This window comes from Xenopus laevis, chromosome 1S (genome assembly GCF_017654675.1).
Source record: "Xenopus laevis strain J_2021 chromosome 1S, Xenopus_laevis_v10.1, whole genome shotgun sequence".
Taxonomy (NCBI): Eukaryota; Metazoa; Chordata; class Amphibia; order Anura; family Pipidae; genus Xenopus; species Xenopus laevis.
The window spans coordinates 14,060,275-14,079,962 of NC_054372.1; the positions used below are offsets into that span (position 1 = coordinate 14,060,275).

At 40.3% G+C, this 19,688-nt stretch overlaps 1 protein-coding gene across 2 annotated transcripts in view; it reads left to right on the forward strand.

The window, feature by feature from the left end:
- Positions 1–394: 394 nt before the first annotated feature.
- The window catches only part of dok7.S (docking protein 7 S homeolog), a 76,691-nt gene continuing 57,397 nt past the window's right edge, over positions 395–19,688 (forward strand). For both annotated transcript variants that reach the window (XM_018243021.2, XM_018243020.2), the window contains exons 1-4: positions 395–604; positions 720–765; positions 3,623–3,853; positions 6,084–6,284. In XM_018243021.2, coding sequence (XP_018098510.1) covers positions 551–604; positions 720–765; positions 3,623–3,853; positions 6,084–6,284 — 532 coding nt within the window. In that variant the 5' untranslated portion in view covers positions 395–550. The remainder of the gene's footprint in view (positions 605–719; positions 766–3,622; positions 3,854–6,083; positions 6,285–19,688) is intronic.

A 19,688-nucleotide genomic window follows, 5' to 3' on the forward strand; every position in this document is an offset into this window, starting at 1 on the left:
GTCAAGTCACAGTATCAGTGTGCCCCGACGTCTCAGTCCGACCCTGACACTAGGATACCAGAAAAACTCTATCTTTAATCAATACAATAACTAATCTTATTCCTTAGAGAAAATGTTATTTCCCGGACATAGAAATTCTCCCACCCAGCTTTGTGAAAGACAAATAATAAAATGGATTACTGTGCATGCCTAATCAGCATTTCACATTCTTTTGATCCTTCTTGCACATTTTCCGCTTGATTTCTTAATACAAAATCAAACCTTTAATACATTCTTTCCCTTAAAAGCTCAAGACTCCAGACAAGTACTGAAGCTCTGTGCCCACCAGTGAGGCTGGAGAAGGGAGAGTGGGAGGAGGCTGCAGAAGTTGGTGACCATTTGTTCTGCAATCTGTGTGTCACAGGCTGGAGCTTTCCCCTGTCCCCTGCTATGCAGAGCTATTAAAGCTATTTTGAAAGTGACCCTTCAGCCTAGACACATTCAGAAAGGGAGAGAGGAGAGGGGAGAGAGAGAGAGAGGAGGGAGCAGCTGTTTGGAACCATGACTGAAGATGACGGATTCGGTTGTGGTGGAGGGTCAAGTCAGATTGAGAGATGGAAAAAAGGTCAGTGAATTAGACTTTTTCTCCCCCGTCTACCTATATTTCCATGAAACAACTTTATCCTGGAATTTCTGCTACAGAATTCTGTGCTGACCTGTGTTTTCTCTTATCATTACAGTGGAAGAATAGATGGGTGGTGCTCAGGAAACCTTCGCCTGTAGCAGGTAGGACCCTGTCCATATATTGATTTCTCTCACACACATTCTGTGACAACCTGGATTCTATTTCTCTACATGAAGGATATAAGAACGCTTAAGGCAACTAGACAACTTCATTTTGTGCTGCACTTATGCAAAACTTTCAGTGAACTTTATATAACTTGATACATAGAATTGCTGGGGTTGCCTTTCCAAATGCTCACGGAGGCTACTTTCTCTTGTATAGTATTATAATTGTCTGTAATGGGATGTTGCTAATTAGTATCTAAGTACCATCTGTCCTAAGAATAGAAAGCAAATTAATTTGAATGCTTACACTATAAAACAGTGAACAAGAAATATGCTGTATGTTCTACAAAGGAACGGAATTCTGTACACTATCCGGGAAAGTTAAAGCGTGGCTCTGCGGATTATTGCAAGGGAACTTGCTTTCAAGAATGACAGCCCCTTTAAGTTTTGTGATCTAGAATTTCACATGGGTTTCGCTCATCTGAAACATAATACTGTGTTGCTTTAAGTGAACTGAGTTTAAAGGCAGTCGCTGCGGTTTCCCAGAATACGGCACACGCCATAGAGCTTGGGAGCTCGAAATTTTGTTCAAAGTAAAGTTTACAGCTCTGGATTGTACTAAAATCACATTACTAAGCAAATCTGAACATTTTATATTACTTTTCTAGAATGGATTTATTCTGAAAAGTATGTCTGTGAGCTGGTATAGAACCAGTTGGTTCCAAATGAATTTATTGAAAGAACATTGATGTGCCAGAAATAGGAACCAGGACTCTCTCCAATAGGTCTGAAAACTGTAGGGAAGAGGAGGGTGAAGCAACATTGGAGCAATAGGTTTCAGATTTCCACAAAGCCATTGGCCTGCAAGTTTTTCTATTAAAGGTTTCTACTATTTATTTAAAGATAAAGGGAAACGTAAGAAAAAACTATTATTTGGGCCTACAAAAATCTGCAAAAAAGATTATTATTATTTGGCAGCTAATTATATTTATTGTAGTTCTCCAAAGGGCTATCCAATAACTCCTGCACTCCCCCCATTTTTGTTCCAAGTGCTGTGATTGGACAGGAAAAGTATTATTATCTTTTATTTATTCCTTTAGGGTGTGCGGGTAGGTGGCATGCATTCTGTAAACGCCTGTTGTCATGCTCTGTTTAAGTTCCAGCAATTTGTTTAAGTATTTTCACAGACAGCTGGATTCAGTGCAAAGTTAAAGTTAGATGTAAACATACTGTATATATATATATATATATATCCTGTGCTTGAATGGTTGCCCCCATGGCTACGCAGCAGCTTGTATATATAAACTATAATAGTACTTATCTGTTATCTACTGTGTATCCTGTGCTTGAATGGCTGCCCCCATGGCTACACAGCAGCTTGTTTATATAAACTATAGTAGTACTTATCTGTTATCTACTGTGTATCCTGTGCTTGAATGGCTGCCCCCATGGCTACACAGCAGCTTGTTTATATAAACTATAGTAGTACTTATCTGTTATCTACTGTGTATCCTGTGCTTGAATGGCTGCCCCCATGGCTACACAGCAGCTTGTTTATATAAACTATAGTAGTACTTATCTGTTATCTACTGTGTATCCTGTGCTTGAATGGCTGCCCCCATGGCTACACAGCAGCTTGTTTATATAAACTATAGTAGTACTTATCTGTTATCTACTGTGTATCCTGTGCTTGAATGGCTGCCCTCATGGCTACACAGCAGCTTGTTTATATAAACTATAGTAGTACTTATCTGTTATCTACTGTGTATCCTGTGCTTGAATGGCTGCCCCCATGGCTACACAGCAGCTTGTTTATATAAACTATAGTAGTACTTATCTGTTATCTACTGTGTATCCTGTGCTTGAATGGCTGCCCTCATGGCTACACAGCAGCTTGTTTATATAAACTATAGTAGTACTTATCTGTTATCTACTGTGTATCCTGTGCTTGAATGGCTGCCCCCATGGCTACACAGCAGCTTGTTTATATAAACTATAGTAGTACTTATCTGTTATCTACTGTGTATCCTGTGCTTGAATGGCTGCCCCCATGGCTACACAGCAGCTTGTTTATATAAACTATAGTAGTACTTATCTGTTATCTACTGTGTATCCTGTGCTTGAATGGCTGCCCTCATGGCTACACAGCAGCTTGTTTATATAAACTATAGTAGTACTTATCTGTTATCTACTGTGTATCCTGTGCTTGAATGGCTGCCCCCATGGCTACACAGCAGCTTGTTTATATAAACTATAGTAGTACTTATCTGTTATCTACTGTGTATCCTGTGCTTGAATGGCTGCCCTCATGGCTACACAGCAGCTTGTTTATATAAACTATAGTAGTACTTATCTGTTATCTACTGTGTATCCTGTGCTTGAATGGCTGCCCTCATGGCTACACAGCAGCTTGCTTATATAAAATATAGTACAGTTTCTGAAGCAAACACACCAGTTGTATCAGTGCAGCACAACAATATATTATATTGTCTTTCCTTTAAAACACTTTCATTGTTTAGTGTTACTGATCCTTTAAAGGAAAATAATATATTTCATTATACCAGGGGTTCATCTGATTAAGTATCTACCCCCCCCCCTAAATTCTCATAAGATCCAGGAACTTAGAAAATGAAACACCTTTCAATTTCCCTGTTTGCTCCATCTAGCTCAAGAAATACCCCAAACTAGGGTTTTTAATTAAAGCAATAGGCAAAAAACACAAGTCCTATTCATTAAACACATGTTGAGAATGTGTCATAAATTATTAGGTTGGATTAGATATTGCTTTAAGCAAATTTGCATTACATTTTATTTCTTTCATATTACAAGCTGAAAATGTCAATGTTCTTCCCAGATTGCTTGTTAATGCTGGTGTACAAAGATAAATCGGAGAGGACGAAGGGGCACAAAGAGAAAAGCAGTGTGACGTTGGAAGACATCTGTGGTCTGGATCCAGGGATTTCGTATGAGGGAATGAGCCAGACGCTCGCCATCATTTGTTTTACGCAAGTTGTTATGCTGGGATTTGATAACAAAGACATTATGAATGCATGGGACGTACGGATCCGATACAGTTTGGGTGAAGGTAAATAAGATTACTACAGCTATGGGATCCATTATCCAGAAGGAAGGCTGTTTCCCATAAACTCTATTTCATCCAAAAAATGATTTACTGTTTGTCTGTAATAATAAAACAGTACCTTGTACTTGATGCAAACTTATTGAAGACCGAACCAGCCTATTGGGTTTATTTAATGTTTACATGATTTTCTAATAAACTTGAGGTATGAAGATCCAAATTACAGAAAGATCCATTTTTAGGAAAATGCCAGGTCCCGAGCATTCTGGGTAACAGGTCCCATACCTGTATTAGTAACTAAAGGTTCAATCCAACAGCTAGACATAAAGGGGGTTATTTATCAAAATCCGAATTTATCTAATTATTTTCTTTAATATACTCCGACCAAATCCGCATGGGCTATTTCCCCTATTTATCAATACATTTCCTGAAAGATTTTGGAAAAAAAACTCAAAAAAATAGTAAAAATTTTACGAAAAATGTGATCGTATGAATTTTTGGATTATTGCACAAAAATCAGCACAGATCAGGATATCTTCGGGACTTCTACCATTGACTTATATACAAACTCGGCAGGTCTGAGATGCCGGATTTTAGGATTCTGACTTTCATAATAAATCCTGAAAAATTCAAGTTTTTTTTGGACTAAAAATTTTTATAGTAAAACTACTTGAATTTTTCCAGTTTTTGGCATTCGGGCAAACACGTATTGGGTAATTGTCAAGCATATGAGCAAAGCTATAGGGCAGCTGAAACAAGATGGTTGTTTATTTGATTGCTACCCATTCTGCTTACTGTTTGCATTTGCTTAGATTATTTACAGAGGCCCCAGAATGCAAGTACAAGAGCACTAAGCGCTCTAACAGACAAGCGTTTTTACCTGCACTCCCCTGCGTTCCGGTTTCATGCAGTCAGCTGCAGGGGATCGCAGGAGTAGACGCACTGAATTCTTTTCAATGTGGCTGAACTTACACAGACGCATGTAAGCGCCGTACGCAGTAAAAATGCAACATGCTGTGTCCCAATCTGCGTTCGGCGCTTACATGCGTCTGTGTAAGTTCAGCCACATTGAAAAGAATTCAGTGCGTCTATTCCTGCGATCCCCTGCAGCTATTCGATAGTCGAAGTACTGTCTCTTTAAAAAATTCTTCGACCCCCTAGTTCTCCACCTAAAACCTACCGAGGCCAATGTTAGTCTATGGGGAAGGTCCCCATAGGCTTCCTAACAATTTTCTGATCGAAGGAATATCCTTCGATCGATTAAAATCCTTAGAATCGTTCGATTCGAAGGATTTAATCGTTCGATTGAACGATTATTCCTTCGCTCGTTCGCTCGTAGGAATAGCACTAAATCCTTCGACTTCGATATTCGAAGTCGAAGGATTTTACTTCGACGGTCGAATATCGAGGGTTAATTAACCCTCGATATTCGACCCTAGGTAAGTGTGCCCCATAAGGTATGGGACCTTTTATCCAAAATGCTTGTGTTCGGGAATTTTCCAGATAGGAGGTCTTTTTGCAATTTGGATATCCAGATTTTAAGTCTACAAAGGAATCGTTTAAATATTAATTAAACCCAATAGGATTGTCCTGTACCAATAAGGATTAATTATATCTTAGTTGGGATTAGCGATGTAGCAAACTGCCGATTTGGTGTTCGCGAACGCCGTTCGCGAACACCGGCAAAAAATGCGAACGTTCGCGAACAGTTCGCGAACTTCGAACACCCGCTAAAATCGTATCGAAGGATTTTAATCGTTCGATCGAAGGATTTTCATTCGAATCGAACGATCGAAGCCATTCGATCGAATGCTTTTCATTGGATCGAATGCTTACAATCGTTCGAACGAATGGAAATCGTTCGATTTTTAGCGGTCGAAGGAATTCGAATGGTCGAATGGTCGAACGATCGATGCGAACTCAAACTGCGAACGTTCCCAAACGTTCGCGAACATTCGGCGGACGCGAACAGTCGAAGTTCGCGCGAACTAGTTCGCGGGCGAACAGTTCGCTACATCCCTAGTTGGGATCAAGTACAAGCTACTGTTTTATTATTACAGGCTAAAATGAAATCATTTTTAAGAATTAGAATTATTTTATTAAAATGGAGTATGTATGTATAAACCTTTATATTTAAAAATGTCCATGTCCTATTCTGATTACAGATTTTATTGTTGAACTGTTGAGAACTGGTCTTCCACTGAAAAGTCTAAGCCACTGCTTTTCCCCCTCTCAGTTCACAGATTCCATGTTGGTGTGTTGCCTGGTACCAAGTTGGAAAGTGGACTCGCCACACTTCATTTGTGCAATGATATATTAGTTTTGGCAAGAGATATTCCTCCCGTGGTCATTGGGCAGTGGAAGTTAACCGATCTGCGACGCTATGGAGCGGTGGCAAATGGGTTTGTGTTTGAGGGCGGAACCAGATGTGGATACTGTAAGTAACACGTTTCTGTTAATATCTTTAATGCATACATTCATTTCTTATTTTATAGGGTAATATAATGCAACGATCAATAATGTCTTATCAACAAAATAAACTTTAATATATTATCAACATATTATTTTCTGGGTCTAAACGTGCACAGTACAGTTAAATTCTGCTATGGTGATATTTGTAGAGTGAAGTATTCATTTGGTGGGTTTAACCTTGTTGATCAGCTTTTATTGTGACTGATTAGCCTGGAAGTTCTATATGCATGCCAGGAAAATAAACTGCTGAGCAGGGCTGTATTTACTATTTAGGCACAATAGGGAAGACTTGTGAATGTGACAATATTTTGTTTCCAGGTAATGCAGTTTTTTATCACAAATTTCAATATGAAAAATAGAAAACAGAGAGGCAAAAGACTAGTAGGGAAAAAAAGGAAAAAAAGGTAAAACTAACATAATTATGATACTCATTTCTAAATAACATTCTGAGCTTTTAGGGGACCTCTTTTGTGCCTCAGTCTACAAGCAACAGATAGTGACGCATGAGAAATGTTCTGTTCCTCTGGCCCAAAATAACTGCAACTGGCTGAGCATCTCCTTCACACATGAATAGCTGTTCTATATTCTGTTCCAGAATCCTTTTCACAGCCTGGGTCACACAGATATATAGAAGAGTGAGCAGATTACTATGCGCATATGCAGTCAACAGTTCTGCAACAGTTCAATGACAAATAGCAACCAACCAGAAAGTAGTAGTACTGGTCTAGTGGTCTTTATAGACCACTTATAGGGCAAGTTATTATATGTGTGTATATGTGACCGATAGAACTTCATTCAGAATCAAGCTTGTCTTGGTCTACCATGTTTGCTGGAGTGTTTTTCTCTTGGAATACCTTGGGAGAGTTGCTCCCCCCCACCAAGCACAAGGGAACTTGTATAGAAGGCCAAGAGTGTGCTGGTGAGTTGTGTGCAATACTGGGAAGTACAAAACCATAACATAAACTTTCAATTTTGTTGTTGCAAAATCTTCTGTATAAAGTTTTGAAAGCATCAGAAATTGATAACAGTCAATAGAGTCAGCACAAGGTCTTGGATTTCTTGGGTTTTCAGATACAGAATGGATAAATGTTATGTGCACAACTCACTGAGGGGAAGCCCAAGTGAACTTCCCTGAGCCTTTAGCTAGGAGAGAGGATTCAACCGTATAACTTCTAGAAGTCCATCAAGAGGCAGAGAAGTAAAAACATTGTTGGTTGACTACAGAAGCAGCCGTTTTGTGTTTACAGCACGTAGTCATAGGCCCATAGGGTGTACTGGTGAGTTGTGTGCAATACGGGAAAGTACAAAAACATAACATAAACTTTCAATGTCATTGTTGCAAAATGTTCTGTATAAAGTTTTGTAGGCATCAGAAATCAATAACGGTCAATAGATGCAACATAAGGCCTTGGATTTCTAAGGTTTTTAAAGTAAAACATGGAGAATGTGTCAACAGGAATGAGGTACAGAGGAATGCAAAAGTGTTGGAAAAGTTACAATTTAGTTAATCGGATTCCAAATTTGGGGGAAAATTACATTCCAGCATTCTGTAAAGCCTATAAAGACTTTGCACCCTGCCTTCCATATTTGTGTCTCAGCTCTCCACTTCGAGGCAGAGTGACCTGGGGCTGTCAATGCTGTTTGGTGGATCAAGAGAACCTTGTGTTTATTAGGGGTGGGTGGAGGAAGGCTCTGTCCGAGGTCTTCTTACATGAGTCCTTGTGAGTTATTCTTTCATCTCTTCATTCCACCTAAGTTTAGTGCTTGTAGGTGGAGGCAAAGGAGGGGTATCAGGGCAAAAAATTATTTGGAGCCCAGTGTCATAGAAGGCCTTGTGACCTAATGGGCCCTCTTTTTCCCAATTTTATATATAGGGATATTTAATTTGTGTTTGCAGAAAATGACCCTGAAATGATACTCATGTTTGTGGACTGGATAGAACAATTGCTATTTGTTTTTAGGGCATTAAAACATAAAAATTTGCACGATGAAAGCATTTGGTTCAGGGATCCTAAGGACGAGCAGCTCTTTTATATAAATGTGTTCTTTGGTATCACTAGCGAGACTACTAAGCCCTGTCTGGAAAGACATGGGAGGGGGATTCCTAAAATATAATATCTCTTTAATGAGTGGGATTTTGTCTTTTCTAGGACGATATATTTCCTTTGAAAGTGCAGCTGTAATTACTCTCCCTTTCATGTAATACAGGACCCATTCATGCATTTCCAAATCCCTCTATTGGTTTCTCATTATGTAACAAAACCACCTACAGTGCAAGCTCCTATTTCTGGTCTTCAAAACGATTCTCATATCTGCACCTCCCTGTGTGTCAGCTGTGACCTTGCTAAGGACCTGGACATACAGTATTATGCACACTGTACAGACCATCTCAAGTTCTGCTCTCTCCAGCTCTTACGCCTTTTCTCTTTTGATGAGAAATTTGCTGCTGTGTCTGTCTGTGCGCGGGCCTCCACTTTATTGTTCAAACCTTAGGGCCTTATTTATCAAAATCCAAAAATTTCTGATCTTTGGTAAAAAAAGTCCATACAAATCCGCACAGATTTTATTTATTTATCAATACATTTTCCCAAAAATTTCCTGTGCGGGAAAAAACTCGAAAAAATCTTAAAAAATTGAATTGTAAATTTTTTTGGGATTTTTTCATGAAAACCACAAAATCTTCGGATTATTGCATGAAATCCAGCATAGATAAGGATATCTTCAGTTTTTTTCCCACTAAAAATTTGAATTTTATATTAAATAAAACTCGAATTTTTTCGTGTTTTTGCCATTCGGACTTTAATAGTATGAGGACTCCATCAATTGGTTGACCTCTACTAGAGAACCAGTCACCAGAGCAATGGTGGATCAAGAGAACCTTGTGTCACTAAGGGCCCTGAGCATTAGGCCTAGGAGTGTTCCTAAACTCCCACATAGCTTCATCATTCGTATACTTCAGCTTCCTGATGATCATTTTTTCCACCCAAGTGAACTAATTTAAAAAAATTAAAAACTCAGCACCTAAAACCTGCCAAACTTTTTTTCAGGGAAAAAAAATGACCAGCAGGAAGTATTCAAACGAGGGATCCATGCAAAAGTTTAGGACCTCTCTAGTATGTTAAAGGGGTTGTTCACCCTTGAATTAACTTTTAGTATGATGTAGAGAGCGATATTCTGAGACAATTTGCGATTGGTTTTCATTTTTTATTATTTGTGGGTTTTGAGTTATTCAGTCTTTTATTAAGCAGCTCTCCAGTTTGCAATTTCAGCAGTCTGGTTGCTAGGGTCCACATTACCCTAACACCCATGCATTGGTTTGAAAAAGAGAGTGCAATATGAATAAGAGAGGCCCCAAATAGAAAGATGAGTAATGAGTTATAGAAAGTAGCAATAACAACAAATTTGTAGCTCTACAGAACATTTGTGTTTTAGATGGGGTCAATGCCCCCCATTTGAGAGCTGGAAAGAAAAAGGCAAACAATTAAAAACTATAAAAAATAAATAAAGAAGACCAATTAAAAAGTTGTTTAGAAGTGGCCATTCTATAAAATACTAAACGTTAACTTAAAGGAAAACTATACCCCCAAAATGAATACTTAAGCAATATTTAAGTTTATATCAAATTGAATGACATATTAAAGAATCTTACCAAACTGGAATATATATTTACATAAATATTGCCCTTTTACATCTCTTGCCTTGAGCCACCATTTCGTGACTCTATCTGTGCTGCCTCAGAGATCACCTGACCAGAAATACTACAACACTAACTGTAACAGGAAGAAGTGAGGAAGCAAAAGGCACAACTCTGTCTGTTAATTGGCTCATGTGACCTTACATGTGGTTTGTATGTGTGCACAGTGAATCTTACGATCTCAGGGGGCGGCCCTTATTTTTTAAAATGGCAATTTTCTATTTATGATTACCCAATGGCACATACTACTAAAAAAGTATATTATTATGATAATGGTTCATTTACATGAAGCAGGGTTCTACACATTAGCTGTTTTACTCAGTATCTTTTAATAGAGACCTACATTGTTTGGGGGGTATAGTTTTCCTTTAAAGGTGATCCATCCCTTTAAAGGAGAATTCAACCCCCTCAGCCTAGCTCCCCCTCCCCCGGGAAATGCCCATAACTTTTTACTTACCCCTCGGAGCAAATTCCAGCATCGCAATTCCCCGCAGCCATCTTCCGAGTCTTTGTGTCTTCTTCCGGGGCTTCGGCAATTTCCGTCCATTTTGTGGCATGCGCAGTTGTGGCAAACAAGTAAACTGCTCCAACTGCGCATGCGCCACTTCGCTGGTCTCCGCCTCAGCTAACCAAAGACTCGGAAGATGACTGCGTGGAACTCCAAAGCCTGAATCTGCGCAGAGGGGTAAGTAAAAAATTGGGGGCATTTTCCCAGGGGGGCAGCTAGGCTGGGGGGAGGAAAGAGGAGGGTCTATGTGGGGTGGGGGGTAGGGATATTTTTGCTAAAGGGTTGAATTTTCCTTTAAGTTTTCCTAAATGGAGCCCTCAGTGTTCTGTAGTCGTCTTGCACCTCTTCTAATATTGCTATAGGGAACATATGTTCCCTTTTCAGTACAGTTATGGGGTCTGTTACCTGTTATACAGAAACTCCGGAAAGGCCGTTGTTTTAAAAGGACTCCATTTTACTATAAATAATCCAAATTTTTAAAAATGATTCTCTGTAATAATAAAACAGTACCTTGTACTTGATCTAAAATAAGATATAAATAATACTTGGAAGCAAAACCAGCCTATTGGGTTTATGTTTAAATCTAATTGCACAGTAGAGAAATATCATTTTTTTTTCTCCTCCAATGTAAATAGGCCAACAGAGAATAGACAGATCCACTACTTTCTGAAGCATTTTTTGCATGCACTGACTATACACCTTTCAATGCACAAACAGGACAGATTTTGACACAAGCAAACAAAATAATACATAATATGGAATACAGCAAATCAATGTTCTCTCAAGCAGCATATTTCTACGGGCGCAGAAAACGCCAAGTGTGACATTAGCCTTATGATCATTTTTCCTTTGTTTAAAGGAAGTTTTGCTCAAGGATCTTCTCTGTTATCTGGACAAAACACAAGTATATTAGACTTTTGCCTCAAAGGCAAGAACATCAGTAAATATCTAGTTTTGTTCTATCACTTTTGATGTGTGAAATGGTGTTTTTTGATTATTAGCCAAGTTAATTTAATTATTCTTACATAACAAAACTGGAAAATATAACCTGACAGTTATTAGGCTGGTTCCGCAATAATCAGAATCCATGTGTGAAACAATTGAGTTTTATTAAGCTTGATGGGAAGGTTTATAAACCCAGAATGCAATCATTTAATTAAATCTTTTTAATCAACATATTAGAGTTTATGTCTGACTTGATATAATATCCCAATGACACAATAGGGTAATTTTCGTATTCCCTGGGGGCAAGTGCTAGAGTTCTAAGGGTTGCTGTCACGGCCGGCACCCAATACCAGAACAGGTGCCAAGTACCCTGGTCTCGGCTCGGCTTCACCAGTAGTGTGACCACCGTTGGGCTTCGGGAGGAGCCCTCGGCTTACTTGGGTGCCACCTGGACTTAACGAGGGGTACAAGGCGAGATATTCTGGCTAGCAGAGGGGCACGGCAGGTAGCAGAGTCTTTTGGGCCGAAGGTTACGGTACAAATGGAGCAGGCAAGAGAATCGTCAGACAGGCAGAGTCGAGGCAGGCGGATATCAGAATCGTCAGGCAGGCAAGGGTCAAACCGGGTTGTCAATCAGCAGGATTAATTAAGCAGGAGAGTTGTCGTAGGCAGGCAAAGGTCAGGATACAGAGTTCAGAATAGTCAGGATACAGGCAGGGTCAAACACGGATAAACAGGATACAGAATAACAGGAACAGATGCACTAGGCTCAGAAACCACTTAGAAACAAAGTTCTATCACGGGCACCGGCTGGGAAACAGAATGGGCCTTAAATAGGTACAAATTTCACGCCAAACGGGCGTCAAAAACGTGCTGGCGCCACACGCGCCCTAGATTCCAAGATGGCGCTGGCGCCAGCGCCGGCTCGAGAACCATGCGGCGGGCGTCCCCGCCGATGGTGCGGTGGGCGACCCCGCCGCATAGGTAAGTTTCTTACAGTTGCAAGTTAGGGGACGCCTACTTAGACACTTCATTTGAAGGTAGCAATTTAATAAAATGGGGGTGCCAAACATATTGGGGCAAATTTACAAAAGGGCGGATTTTCACCTCGGAAGGTGTCGCCACACTTTGCGCAACTTCATCAGATGTTTATTCGCAGCAAATACGCATATTCATAAAAAGTACTACGTTTCATCTCGGCAGATAAATGCTGGCGGCGTTGCACCAGCGAAAATTCATCAGCTCGGACATTTTTAAACGAATTTTCGCTAGCGTTGCTTTCTTCTTAGCGAAACATTTGTTAACAAATGCTTTGATTGGCTTTTTTTTAAATGCTTTGATTGGCTAAAGGCTGGTCAAGTTCTGTGACTGGTTTCGATAAGCTCTAAATGGCTGCAGGCTATCCCTCTGTAAATGTTTTCTACAATCTTTCGCTATAGCAAATCCGTGTTCCCCAAAAAAGGTATGTTTATGTGATTTTATTGTTTATTGTTATATTATTTTATGTGATATACTGTAAAATTTACTCAAGTAAGGCTGCCCATATACCAGAGCTTTACCTGATTTGGCCGTCCACATACTAATCATTTTGTCCCCAGGCCAATAACTCAATAATCAGGGTGCAAAATAGAGAGATATTTTTGCTTAAACCAAAGTAACTACGTGATCTCCGTCCCCTTTACAAAAATAGTTTTTGCATTTGTCTATTTATTGCTTTCTACCTTCCCTACAGTGTGTGGAGTGGCTTATTGTATAATATGCTATATATAGGGCTGCATTATATAACAAATTATGTTGTTATACCCTGAGACTTTGGGCAGGGATGAATTCCTCAATAATCACATGGAAGGCAAAATCTGGCCCCTAGGCCTTCAGTGGATCTAATGGAAATATTAAAAATATTTTTTATGATTATGTTCTTGGAGTAAAGCTTTACCTTGCACATGTAAAGTTATTTTTAGTTTTCCTTACTGATTCTGCCGTGCCATGCCAAGCCATTGATCTCTTGTAAAAATGCTTGTTATCTCTAGCCAAAGCCTTGCTGTCAATCTAAACCCCGTTTGATAATCCCATATAATACAATGACAAGGGGCATGAGCAGAACAGATGGGATCAGTCATGGAAGATAGCAGTTATGCCAAAGACAGAAAATACTCCCTTGAGTTTACTCCTTGTGTCTTCTAAGGGACTAAATACATCTAGCACTTGGTCTAGTTTAGCAAGTGAACCTAATATCCCACTAAAGGAGAATTCAACCCCTTTTAAAAAAAACCCTACCGCCCTACCCTACATAGACCTCCCTCCCCCCAGCCTAGCTGCTACCCGGATAAATGCCCCTAACTTTTTACTTAGCACTCGGTGCAGATTCTGTCTAGCGGAGTTCACGGCCGCCATCTTCTTCTTCTTCGGTAATCTTCGGCTCTTCTTCTTCGGAATTGTCCGTGACTTTCGGCACATGCACAGTTTTTCGAGACTGTCAGACTGCTCCAACTGCATATGTGCCGATACGGAAATTACTTCCAGAAGATTACCGAAGAGAAGAAGATGGCTGCCGCGAACTCTGCGGGACAGAATCTGCACCGAGGGGTAAGTAAAAAGTTAGGAGCATTTACCTGGGGTAGCAGTTAGGCTGGGGGGGGAGGAGGGGGGGTCTATGTAGGGTAGTGGGAAGGGTTGTTTTCAAATAAGGGGTTGAATTCTCCTTTAAGGAAAAACATTGTCACCCAAACATAATATAAGGCGCTAAGTTTGCCCAGGAGCAATAACCAGGGCCGGAACTAGGGGCAGGCAGAGTAGGCACGTGCCTAGGGCGCAAAGCTGAGGGGGCGCCAGGCACGTACCTGCTCTGTCGCCTACCCCGTGTCCGGTCCCATCTCTCCCCGACTGGCACTGGCATCTTCCGCGTAAATGCGCTTCTGCCTAGGGTGCCTGGCCGGGTTGGCCCGGCTCTGGCAATAACCCATAGCAACCAATAGGATGTTTGCATTTAAACAGGTGACCAGTAATTGCTACATGCTGATTGGTTGCTATGGGTTACTGCCCCTGGACAGACTTAATGCCTTTTATTACATAACCCCCAATGTTTTTAATCTATAGACTCTATAGAGCAATCAGGAAATCTTCTATTTGCTTTATAGATAACTTTTCATTGAGACGTTTCAAGAAGGAGCCCAATGGATAACTGCAACTGGACCAGCACGGCTATTAATGGTTTATTGTAACAGATGAAGTTCTCTTTAGTACATGAATAACAATGTGCACATAGCATATCCGTTTAATAAATGTTTCCTAACCTAATGAAGAGAACTGGCTTAAAATGCTTGGGCTGCTTCCACCTTTGTGAATAATTATACAATAGCGTTGGCCAACTTGGTGTTGACTTTTTGTGGGTATCTTTGCATACCTAGATAATGATTTAAGGACAATTAAACAGAATGTGAATCCATTTAATAGAATATGGAAATCATTGCAGTGCTGGATGGGGTCTCCTAGGATCCCACATACATTGGGACCATTCTATTATGTGTATGATGAACTGCAGTTTTTATGTACCAGTGTTTGATATGTTTTATATGTTATAGTTATGGCAGTGGGCAGATGTAGCTGTATGAATTGTAATGTTATTGAATGTTCTAATAATGACTGGAAACACTTTGGGGCAGATTTACTAAAGTGGCCATCCCTAACTAAAATTCGTCAGAAATACCATCCGCAGTAACATTTACTAAAGGGCATAGAGGACCATCGCTAGCACAGTTTCGCAGCCTTTTGCCAGGCGCATTTTTGCTCAGGCAAATGATCGTTACTCTGCAAATTCACTAAAGTACAAATTTTTCATTGTTATCCCTTTCGCCAGAGTTTCCTTCACCAGCTTAGACCTGGCAAACTGATAAGATGAAGTTACATCCTCCTCAATCTTGTGTCAGTGACATCATATCCTGTATGCCGAAAAGTCATACGAATTTTAATAAACGCTGACGTTTTTTCATGTTTTAATGCGGGATTGTCTTTAAAAGTTTCAACTATTAAAAAAAAATGTATTTTAACATTTGAGGGGCAGGCCACATTTGTTTTAGGACCTATTTTGTCTTTATTTCGCTTCCATGAACATATTTAATAACAAGTGGCCACTTCAAGCATTTGCACCAACATCTCTAAAAAAGTGACCTATATGTACCCGCCCTATTCAATTTGACCTAAGCGGAAAGGTGGCCATACACGGGCAGATAAAGCTGCCGATATCGGTCGTTTGGACCGATTTGACAGCTTATCTGCCCGTGTATGGGGACTTCCGACGGGTCTTCCCGATCGATATCTGGCCACGATATCGATCGGGAAGGTTGGATTTTTACCCGACCGACCCGTCGGAGCCGCTTGGCGCATCATAATTCGATCGTTCGGCCATACGGCCGAACGTTCGAATTACCCCCGATATAGCCACGCAGTTAAGTGGCATATCGGGGAAAGATCCACTCGTTGGCGATGTCGCCAAACGAGCGGATCTTGGAGTCTATGGCCAGCTTAAGTGTATTAACAAAATTTCGCTAGGCAGAAATGAACGTTCGCAAATGTTCGCTATGAAATACTTGCAATGACGAATTAATGCTAGCGAAACTTTGTCAGCGTTCGGCTGCCAAGATGCAACTTGCATTTTAGTGAATTAGCATAGTGGCAGCGAATTTGTGCATGGCAATGTGGCCCTAAAGGTGGCCATAGACGCACAGATAATATCGTACAAAACGAATTTTCGTCCGATATTCGTTTCATGTATTGGTGGAAAAAGAGCCGACCGATATCGACAGAAGACTTGGATATCGGTCGGCTCGTCTATCGGGCTGGACGGAAAATTTTGATCGGGTGCCTTTGAAGGGACCCAAACATCGCCCATTGTTAGTGCTGAATCGTCAGATACAGGTAGAATTCTATTGTTTCTTCCCGTATATCTACCTGTATATCTGACGATTTAGCTCTACACGTGTGTATTGAAACGAACGATCTTTCTTGGAAAGATCTTTTCCAAGAAAGATCGTAATTGTTACGTCTATGGCCACCTTAAGTGTGGCGAAGCCTTCCCATGTGAGAATTCACCCTTTAGTGAATTTGCCCCTTTGTTCCAAGCCTTCAACACACAGACACAAAAAGCAAGAAACGGATAAAATGGGTTCTCAGTAACGCTACACTGAAAATGCTGCAGTTACTGTACAGGGGTACAAGGGAATATTGTAAAAAATGTCTTAGCTAAGTTTTGTGCTAACTAGCCCATCAAGCACGTTTCAAAGAGACAGATGAAAAGTCATCCTACACCACTTCACCAAAATAAACCACTCATCCCCTGTAATTGCTCCTCGGTTTGTACAATTGACAGTAAAATGATTGGCTTTGATCTGCCACTTGTTCTCATATTTAAGGCTAACCTAGTTTGAGGCAATTATGTTAGATTACCGGATGCAACAAGATATGGCTCCAGAACAGTATAAGGCAAACACTTTCGTACATGTATCCATACATAGACTGCCTTGTGGTATTTGTACTGCTCTACTTTTGAGATATCTCAATGGCACAAAGAAAGGGAACACTTTTATAGTATGTTTTGGAAGCTTGTGCTATGGAAAAAAAAGGATTGGAATCCAATAAAATGTTAGTTTTCAGCACGTCTTCAGCATGCTGACCTTCTTTACTCAGGGGCACAAGTCATTTACTTCACAAAGAAACAAACCTGCAGACAACACACAATACTCCGTGCAGGGGTTGAGAGATATCCTCAAACATCAGGCTGATAGACATTTTGAATCAATGAAAGTGTGATGATTTTGAGCATAGATGCTATGGTGGTGGTGATGGGGGGGCATCATGTCCTTTACTGGATCTCTAGCCATATACTTTACTGAAAGAGGTCATCATTTCATTAGGTACTCTTCAAGATAGCTCACACAGTGGAGAGTCTGCAAAAACAAAACAAAAACAGGAACTGAGTGTGCTATCAGAGGGTCACCTCTTAATAAGTGGCAGCCCATAAAGGTTCCTTTTCTCTCCTGTACAAAACTAATAGAGATGTATCATACAAAGGCATTATATAACCCAATGCTTCGTCCAACTTACTCCCAGTTGCTGTCAAACATTAGGTTATACATACTAGTGGTTGAAGGCAGAGCTGTAACTCCAAAAAAACATTCTTACATCTCCATCTTTGGCAGGTCAACTGATATCTATATATAATATTATAGTGGACCTGTCACCCAGACACAAAAATCTGTATAAAAAAAGTCCTTTTCAAATTAAACCTGAAATCCAATTGCTATTTTTCATGAAAGCATTCATAGCTGTTGTAAACACATTTAAAAATCTCAGCTGTCAATCAAATATGTTCTGCCCCTCCTCTATGCCTAGGCATGATGCAAGACTTGCCTTAATAACAGTGTCCACAAAATGGCTCCTGCCTGCTTGCTATAATTATGAATTCCCAGACTGAAGGAAACAAGATTCAAATAATTTATATTGTGTAATTAAAGTTCATTTTGCTTGACTAATGTGATAAAATAGGATTTTGAATAATTTTTTGGGCTGACGGGTCCCCTTGAAGGCAACCCTTAAAGATCTTTAAGAACTTTGTAGGAAATATTTTATTGTGTAAGCAGTAACTTGTGTGGACATATTTCTGCTTGTCCATGAGACTCTGATATTGTACATTAGATCCCATGGTAAAGTCCCGTTTGAGACCCGCGACCTGAAACGCAACCTGCAAATTTACCCACTTGGATTCGCTACCTTACCCCGGCGCACAACCGCCTTATCCACAACCTGCCGACCACTATTAATAAGGAAGTGTTGTTGCTGTGAACCAGACGTTACATCATCAAAAGTGGGTGGAGACAAAAAAAGTTTTGTAAAATTCTAAAAGGAGTAAAATATATATAACATAAGAAATATATATGTGACCCACATACCAAACCGCAACCTGCGACCTGCAGACCTGCATCTATACCTGCACCCGAAAACCCTACCCTCATCCTGCAGGGTATCAGCATTTTTTTGTGGGTATCCCGCGGGTAGGGTACCCGACCTACTGCAGGACTCTATCCCATGGTGTGGGATGTGGTGCAGGTCTGTTTTTGGAACCATAACTTCTGTGTAGTGGTGGGCAAATAAATTCGCCAGGCGCAAATTCGCTGCGAATTTCTGCAGAAATTTGCAAAACTGCAGTGTAAATTCAACAGTGAAAATTTGAATACGGCAAACAATTTTGGACACGCATCAGAAAAGTCGATCGTGTAAAAACCGTCATGCGTCAACATTTTTCAGATGCCCATTTGCATTTCGCTAATTTTTCACAGTTTCACATTTTTCGGCAAAGGGAAAAGGGACAAATTCGCCCATCACTACTTCTGTGGCACAGGTGCTTATTATACTTCAGAACCTACAAAAGCAATGAAGAGGTGTTTACATTTGATGAAGAAACTACTAGACTATTTAGCTGAAGAACTTAACCATCTTTATGACTCACAATGCAACAAGCTACGAGAAACATTGTGATATTTTGCCTCCCCCACTGACATTCACAACAGGATTGGCAGGTTCCTTGGCATATATATATGGGAGTAGATGATTTACATTGAAGTGAAGTGTAGGTATGAAAGTGCAGAGATATCTGACAAGTTCTCCTCAGTCTGCAGTCTCAAGCTGATGGTTATTGAGGTTTGCTGGAAGTGAAACAGCTGGAAGCCTGTCGATTTTGCAGATGCATGTTGGCACTAATTTACATTTTGGTTCACGGCAAATTAGGCTGATCAAAAACCCAGACTAGCATCAGGTCTAACAGCTAGGATACACATAGAATATTACCCATATCTTTAGCCTTAAAGATTAGATTCCTATTTAGAGGTTTTTGCACTTGCTTGGGATTTCAAATCACAGTATCCCTGGGCCTCCAGGAGGAGGGAGCGTGTGCAATCTCCAATCTAGTAAACAGCTGCATGGTATTACAGTGATGCATTCCTCTTATAACGGAGCTGCCAAATGCTTGTGGGATGAACTCAGTTTCAAGACACGACTGAGATGGGGAATGTTCGGTGCAGGATTTCTGAATCAGAAATCTTGATGTATTTTAACCTTTTACAAGGACAGAATATGTGCATTGATAAAATACACTGCTCCTGATGTGTGGTTCAGCGGCTGCAGAAGCAAAGCCAACAAAGGGGGAAGGCACTCATGAATTCACTAATCCC